Source organism: Galeopterus variegatus, unplaced genomic scaffold, assembly GCF_000696425.1.
Source record: "Galeopterus variegatus unplaced genomic scaffold, G_variegatus-3.0.2 Scaffold1104, whole genome shotgun sequence".
NCBI classification, from domain to species: domain Eukaryota; kingdom Metazoa; phylum Chordata; class Mammalia; order Dermoptera; family Cynocephalidae; genus Galeopterus; species Galeopterus variegatus.
In genome coordinates, this window is record NW_007727215.1 from 135,004 (window position 1) to 143,722 (window position 8,719).

At 43.2% G+C, this 8,719-nt stretch overlaps 1 protein-coding gene across 1 annotated transcript in view; it reads right to left on the bottom strand.

The window, feature by feature from the left end:
- The window catches only part of SPEF2 (sperm flagellar 2), a 200,523-nt gene that overhangs the window by 8,343 nt on the left and 183,461 nt on the right, over window positions 1–8,719 (bottom strand). Inside the window, exons 35-36 of the mRNA XM_008574789.1 lie at window positions 2,226–2,450; window positions 1,904–2,026 (exon numbers count right to left, since the gene is read on the bottom strand). Coding sequence (XP_008573011.1) covers window positions 1,904–2,026; window positions 2,226–2,450 — 348 coding nt within the window. The remainder of the gene's footprint in view (window positions 1–1,903; window positions 2,027–2,225; window positions 2,451–8,719) is intronic.

Sequence of the window (8,719 nt, forward strand, 5' to 3'; positions counted from 1 at the left end):
CGTGTATATATACCACAGTTTCCTTATCCAGTCATCTGTCGATGGACATTTAAGTTGGTTCTGACACTTGGTTATTGTAAATAGAACTACAATAAACATGGGGGTGCAGGTGTCCTTTTGATGTGATGATTTTTTCTTTGGGTATATACCCAGCAGTGGGATTGCTGGATCATATGGCAGTTCCGTCTAGTTGTTTGAGGAACCTCCATACTGTTTTCCATAATAGCTGCACTAATTTACAGTCCCACCAACAGTGTAGGAGGGTTCCGCTTTCTCCATATTCTTGTGAGCATTTGTTCTCTGTAGTTTCGATTATAGCCGGTCTAAGTGGGGTGAGATGATATCTCAATGTGGTTTTGATTTGCATTTCCCCGATGCTAGGTGATATTGAACATTTTTCATGTGTCTGTTGGCCATTTGTATATATTCCTTTAAGAGATGCCTATTCAGCTCATTTGCCCAGTTTTTAATTGGGTTTCTTGGTTTTATTTACTAAGATGTTTGAGTTACTTGTATATTCTGGATATTAATCCCTTGTTGGATGCATAGTCTGCAAATATTTTCTCTCATTCTGTAGGTTGTCTTTTTGCTTTGTTAATTTTTTTTTTGCTGTGCAGAAGCTTTTTAGTTTAATATAATCCCGTTTATTAATAGTCTGCAAATATTTTCTCTCATTCTGTAGGTTGTCTTTTTGCTTTGTTAATTTTTTTTTGCTGTGCAGAAGCTTTTTAGTTTAATATAATCCCGTTTATTTATTTTTTTCTTTTGTTGCTGTGCTTTCAGGTTTTTATATAAGTCTTTGCCCAGTCTTACTTCCTGAAGTGTTTCCCCTATGCTTGCTTCTAGGAGTTTTATAGTTTCAGGTTTTAATTTAAGTCTTCAACCCATTTTGAGGTGATTTTGATATCAGCAATTTAGAACAAATAAATTTAGGTACAAAGACATTTAAGTCTGAATAATTTCAGTTGTGGCATAGGAAGAAACTTGCAAAAGGTAATTTGTTGTCACTGAGAAGTCAGGAGAAATGCATCTTAGACCACCTGTACTTTACCAAAGTGAAAGTGCTTTTATCTTAAACTCAGCAAACCCTCTATAGTCCTATAAACAACTGGCAGGAACCAAATAGGGAGACTTCATGGTGTTAAACCGGTACCTGAGAGAATTGTAGCAACCTGCACATTTTGAATGGGGTTGATGTCAGCCTCTGCCTTCCTCAGGCCTTGCTGTTGAAGCCTCGGGACTTGCCACAGTGTATTTAGCACACGTGGTTGAGACTTGCTGGGTTACTGTGGGATTTCTGAGTTGCAGTTCTTCCTGTTTTCTGCTGGATTGATCCAATCTCTATGGGCTTTGTCCTCAGTTTCCCTGTCTTACACACTGTTTTCCTGATGGAATTGGCACCCAACTTTTTGCATGCACTACCGTTTCTACTGTATAGACAACATGTACCATCATTAGAGTACAATGACTATGTTAGCACTGTCTGGCGATCATCATCTTGAATAGTTCTTTTTGGCAGTAGGGATCTTATTCTCCATACTCTTCAATCACAGGCTAGGGTCATTACATGACTGGAATGATCCAGAACCCTATCACTGTTACCCACCCAGCTTTAACTATCACTTAACTCCAGCCTTCTGTTGTAGACCCAATATAGCCCCATAGTACTGATGAAGCAGCTCCGAGTTACTGAGAACTGCCTCAACCGTGCCTGAGCTTGCTGCCCTTTGGGCAGTGCAGGCTGGCCTTTCTGGACTAATGCAATTACCACCTTAGCTTCTTCACATTCTATCATGGCCAAGTGCAGCTTTCTTTCCCCTCCTTGCTAGCCCACGTTAGAAATGTCCCAGCATGCCTTGAGCTTAAGCCTGACCTTATAATGAACCCTTTGGGTAATACTCACAGGAATTTTGTAGTCTGAATAATTTGAAATCAGATCTTGAATGAAGGGATGCTTTAAGAGAACAGCAACTTCAATTGGCTCCAGGTTCTTGGCACCTAGGTCCTGGAATGTTTTTATGAAGTTCTTTAAAGAAGAAAAGAAAGGAAGTTAATCAACTTCACAATCCTGCAGATGTTAAAAAATGGTTTTACTCACTAAAGGAATTAGCTGTAATTTCTGTACAATGATACATTTTGAGAGCAGTTCCATGAAAGCATGCTCTAAATTGAGGGCAACTTTTCTCACGCACAGGTTGTCCTCTTCACACAGTAAGCTAACCCACCTCTCCATAAATGTTCTCCATCTTCAGGTGGCAGGCAAATCTATTAGCGTCCTGTGCTTTGCTTCCTCCTCGGAATACTTTCAGTAGTGTTTCCATGGAAATCTTTCCAGTGTTCACATTTTCAGGGGTTTCTTCTGCCTTTTGATCCCTTTTCTCCCTTTCCTCTCTTGCAACATTTTCCTCAGGATATTCCTCAATGGGACTCATATCAGTGGAGAAGAAGGTCTGCAAAATTAAATAAAGAGTACATGAAATCAGACTAAAGTCTCTCCAGCAATAGAGACATTTAGAGAACACCAATTACATCACACACTTTTCATGCAATGGAACGATAGTGCCTACCACAAACTAGCTAGACAAAGTATAGAAGAGAATATGCTAGCTGCATTGGAAATTGCCATGTCCAAATCCTGGACCCCCTTTCACATGTGTGTACAGAGGCCTCAGGGTGGGTATGTCCTTTTCATCTCCATACACCCTTGGGCTTACTGCACTCTCAGGCACATCACATTCTGCAATAAATGAACACTGGAATGAATCAGTGTAACTGGTGTTAGACTTCTACACATGAAGATAGATTTTTAACAGGACTTGCTTTTGAAATTGATTGCAGTTGAGAGGGTATGGCAAGTTAATTTCTCAAGCTTAAGAGATTCTAAGGGCTTCAGGAACATTTCTTTGGACACTGGAATATATACCAACTAAACATTCAGAAGGGAAAATAGGAAACAAATCGAGTACAGAGAATCAGGTTGGGTTTCTTACTGCTGCTCTTTGAAACTTGGCCGACAGCCATGATCTCAGTCAAGCACTCACATTTTGAGTATGGCAAAGAGTAAATCGCTTCAGAAGTAATTTCTTATGTATCAAAGGCTTGAGAAATATTCCTACTCTTTGACTCAGTAATTACAGATCTAGGAATTGATCCTGAGTAAATATTATGTGCACAAAGATTTTCGTATATGGATGTTCGTTTGTTCAGTGTTACTTACAGCAAAAATGTGAAACCAAAAATATAAATTCCAAAACGGGGAGAATGGTGACATAAATTCTATTTCTGTGATAAAATACTATGCTGCCATGAGAATAATGGTTTAGAAAAATACCTAATAACACAAGAAACCAATCATGGTAGAAGAAGTGTGAAAAGAAAATACAAAAGAAAGTCATAAATACACTAGGATCCTCATTTTCTTATATATCTATTCTTATAAATGATAATAAAGAAAACAGATGCATTAAAGAGTTAACAGTGGTTACCTGTGGGTAGTGGAACAAGTGCTTTTTCCCCCCTTTGTTTTGCACTTTCCACGTCGTCTATAGTAAATGTGCACATGTGTGTGTGCATGTTTCTGATGACAAGGTAATGAATATTTGATTTGCCACAGGAAAATGGACATTTGTGAATGTTGACTGGCCAGATGTTGGAGAACACCTGAGTCCTGATTCTCCTTTAATCCACGGAAGTAAAAATGCTAATTTAGGAGGATGCCAATGTGTATAAATATTGTTTAGTAGAAGTAGTAAATGTATAAATTGTGTAAGTTTTTTTTTCTAAATAATCATATAAGGATTTTGTATAAAAAGACTATGACATGGCACAAAATGAAGCCTCTGGTAGTCATGTGTCTCTGTAAGGGATTTTGGAGGGACTGTGCACAGTGTCATGAAGACAGGCCACATCTGCTCTGTCTGGTCACCTGCCTGGAGTTGGGTTTCTACATCCTTTGCTAAATTGGGGTTTTAATCTATTTGAAAAAAAGAGAAAGAGAATGCTCTAATGAATGAAGATTTTGGAATTAAGTGTCCATACATTCACACATATATACATACACATATACACTACACATATATCCATATGTACATACACACACACATATATGTCTATAAAATCAACCTCTTCTCCACTTTGATCAATCGGAAATACTGTATGGGAGAAACGTGAAATTGGCTTCAGTGTCTCCACCTATGGATCTTGAGGATTCTTGCACTGGCCACCCATCAATAATTTCTTGGGGCAATAGAAGATTTTGTGTAGTGAATGGACGTGGCTGGATGTAAAACATCTTGCCAATTGAGTAAATGGTGAACGAATTTCTATTTAGGGTGTAGCATAGGTGCTGCATGGACAAGATAAAGACAGAACCTGTGGGTGAACAAATGACTAGTTGGTTAGATAAGCAGTTGATATCAGAATTAAACAAAGGGACTCGACCTCTGTAACTATTTCCATAATTAGGGAGGGACTTTTCAAAGGCCTGAAATAAGCATAATGGGATAATTTTTCTAAATCCAAAAGGTACTAATTTAAACAATTGAAATTTATGTCAGAGTACGTTGTTGTTTAAAATTTTGCTCTCTAGGGGTTGGGACATAACAAGCTTAGTGGCTCAGTGGGAGGGGGAGGTCAGTGGGGAGGCTGAGATCTAAACAAAGAAGCCCCTTAGCTACCTGGGGGATGGAGGGGTGTGCAGGAGAAGGTGGTTCCCACCAACAGAGACTGAAAGACAGAGATTTGAATGTGGGTGGGAGGGGGAGGTCAGTGGGGAGGCTGAGATCTAAACAAAGAAGCCCCTTAGCTACCTGGGGGACGGAGGGGTGTGCAGGAGAAGGTGGTTCCCACCAACAGAGACTGAAAGACAGAGATTTGAATGTGGGTGTAAGAATAAAACCAGTTATGCCAGTTTAGAGAAAAGCCAGCACTTTTGAATGAGCAGTTATTAGTGGCATCAAAACTCTATGTGAGTCACATTGTCATCTAAGCAGGGGAACAAACTGTGGCACTGTCAGCATTAGGTTACATGTGGCTAACTCTCATGGGCAGTCCTCAAGGACTCCCGACAGATGTGGCCCTGGATGCGTGCCCACACATCTTCCTGACCTAGCATTTCTGTCATTCAGTCAGCTCAGCCATACATCTCAGAAGGCAGAACAGAAGATCAGTTCTCGCCACTAGTGTGAGCAAAGCATCAAAGAGCAGAATGAAATAGAAATTTATGTGTTTTGAACCTCCGGGCCTCAAACACTCCTGCCAAGATGCTTTTGCAAGACATTTACAATGTGGGAGATTTAAGCTCACAATTTACTAAACTCCAACATTACAACCCTATGCCACACAGGTTGTGGAATGAAGCATTTTCCCAAATATCTTTTATTTAAGGATTCAGCAGGTATAGTGCATTACTGATGAATGCCTCACTCTTGAGCTTCTTTTACATTATCCAAGAAGCTGTGGTTTTAAACGGAATGTCCAAGCCACACTGAATAAAATCAGCATGGGTATCAAGATAGAGTAAGGAAGAATGAAATATTGGGGAGATTTGCAGTTGTTTATGCAGAAAACAAAAGCAGAAATTTGATTAAATGTCTTCGGAGTAAATATGGGTCTGTTGGAAGTGTTTTTTCTGAGGAGGCTCATTTTGGCTTCCTAGGATGAGGTTGCCCAGGAAACAAGAACACGGCTGGAAAGGGCACAGAAATGGAGCGGCATCCTTGGAGACAGCGTGATGGGGACAAGTGGCAAGATAGAATGAGGGAGGGGGGTGGCTCCTCTGTCTCAAAAGCTCCTAGGGTTTACTCCAAGTCAGGACCAGGCCTGTGTGTGAGAGACACATGCCCTCCATCCCTTGCCCCCTCCACACTGTTTGATCTCTGTTGTGCCCTGTTCTAGGTTCAGTTCCTGTGCAGCGACCTTGAATTTTAAAAGTGCTCTTGAGAGCAGCACTCAAGGGGAGCTGCTTCCTGGGTGGGAGCATGAGCACATGGCGATCAAACAGTTCAGGGCATAGGGGATGCAGTGCCTTCCCGTGCTGCTGGTCTGGCTGCCACCCACCCACCCACCCACTCATTGGGGCAGCTGTCTGTCGCTATGGTGACAACTATAGCACCCGTTTCCTTTTCCTGGTCTCCCCTGCTCATTGCAGCCGCCTGGAGCCTGCAATTGCCTCTGCCTGCCTGGAATGTCTGCCTTCCTGCTCTCTGCCCTGGAGCCTGGACTCCATTCCTTTCACTCTCCCTCTCTCCCTTCCTTGCCGGCCACGTTCATAAACATTAACTGAGCACTTGCTATGTGGCAGCTACTTCGGGGGACGTAAAGATGGGTAACAAGTTGTCCCAAACTTGAGGTAGGAATAACTTAGCAGTAAGATTTAATGGATAAAACAACCCCTGCCTGGATGACTAGGGTCTCCCTGCTACTCTCCTTTGTCCCCTACAGTCTGCTCTCACACAGGAGTCAGGTGACTGCACTCTTCCAATGACTCTTCATCCTGTGCAGAGTGAAAGAAAGCTAAGGTCCCTATGGTGGCCCTCAGCATCCCCACCGCTCCTTCCCTTCCCTCCTCTTCTCCTGCAGCTCACTCCTCTCCAGCTATCCTAGCCAATTCTCTGGGCTTTGGAAGACACAAGGACGGGCTTCACTTCAGGGTTTTTTCATTCACTGTTATCATCACCTAAAATTCTTCTGCCCTGGAGATCTGCAGGGCTCTCTGCCTCACCTTCTCCAGGCCTCTGTTTCTATGTCTCTTCACAGACAGCCCTTCTCTGGCCACCCTAATTAATACCGCAATCCCGTCCCAGCTCCTGTACTCATATTTTTTCCTTGCATCCTTTCTTTCCATAGCATTTATCCCCATTTGATGTAGTCTACATCTGACTTGTTTGTTGCTGGTCCTTCCCTTGTCCGGAATGTTTTTTGTTCACTGCTGTGCAGTGGTCCCCAGCACACACAGGTGCTCAGTACATGTCTGTGGACACAGTAAGCATATGCATGCAAAGGCATCGGCCCTGCCAGACGAGCTCTGAATGAAACTGAGGCCCGCTGAGAGGGTACTCAGTGCTGTCAGGGGAAGTTTCACGAATGGTCTGGCAGTTGATGATGGGTATCTGAGGCCCCGGATAACTGGGAGGTCTCAGACTCTCAGAGTTGAGATGAATGGCCCTCCAGGTGGAGGCAAGGGCAGGAGCAAAGGCAGGAGGTGGGAGGAAGAGGCATAAACACCTCTTCTGGCTGGCAAGGCCCCCTGGTGATTGGTCCTGTAGTCCCTGTCCCCTCCCTGTTTGGTACATCCATCTCTCATTCTTTTCTGTATGGATGAGGGAAATTAGGCAGAGAACCCCCAGGACAGCCAATTTGACTTCTCCTCTATCTCTCAGATCACAGAGCTATGAAAAGAGCATGATTTACAAAGTTACTTGATTAATTAATTGATCCACTCATTGCAATGTTTACTGAACTCTGTGCCAGCACTTTGTTGTAAGTTCCAGGATACAGAACAAGACAGGTGTCCCCTCCCCACCAAACTCCTCTTCCACAGGGTGCTTAGGGTCCGGAGAGGAAGCAACCTTGAGTAAGTCACTACTGTGTTAAGCGGAAGCTCGGTGCTCTATGGGAACGTGTAGCAGGGGTGGGGGCTGACACAAGTTGAGGCCAGGGAAGGTTTCCCTGAGGACAGACATTTAATTGAGACCTGATGGCTGGCTATGATCCAGGCTTAGATCACAGACCCAGAGTTAAGTTAAGGAGCCCCAATCTATAGCAGGATGCTGAAATACCCCTGGGAAGGTGGCAAGTGCAGTCCCTGTGAATGCAGACCATACGTAACACCTTTCTTATTTGGGGAAATTTTAAGCTGCTCTTCTACTGTCTAAGATGACAGCATTTTAGGATGGAAACAAACACTCCTTGCTGAACTTTCTGCTGCTGTGAAAGCATCCAGCCAGTACCCACAGCATACCGGGTTGAAGAGCCCCAAGTTGTTCGCTTACTTGGCATCTATCTGGCCTTGCTCTGGCCCTGGTAGAAGGTGAAAAAGACCCTCCTGCCCATGTGCTCAGGGCCAGACTTTAGGATGGTGTCTCAGAGAGCCCATCTCTTCCTGCATGCGAATGCTGTCACAGGAAGCTCCATGTCTTTTCCACTACCTGTTTTGAGAATTGTATGTGAAAGGAAAAGAAGCATGGCTGGGACACGTGAGGAGTCAGGACTGGGCAGCATCCTTCTGCCCTCTGTGTCCGCAAAGGGAAAACAGAAACAAGTGTCCTATCAGGAGGGTCGCAGATCTGTTGCCAGAACAGGAGAAGAATCAAAGGCCATGCAAAGTGCAAATGGGCACTTCGGAAGCACATTAGCTGTCGCCGTGCCTGAAGGCCTTTCCATCCAAACAAGCCAAGGAATGCCAACCCCTTAAAAGTTTAAGGGAGATGTGAGGTGATATCTTAATTAGATATTAAGTTTCTTTGTCACTGGATGAAGGTAATTCAAAGTGCATGTGGATTTCAGGGGGCGCAGGCAAGGCTTTGGCCTGAAACACTATTAAGAGTCACATCTATGTGGGATGCACATAGATGCCAGAACATGCTACATATACAGTTTCCCCACAGTATGACAGATATATTGGGTTGATACCCACTTCTTTTTCATTTAATAGGATCAGTACTTTCTGCAAAATAAAGGTTGCTCTTTACAGAGCAAACTTTGGTTCTACAACAAAACT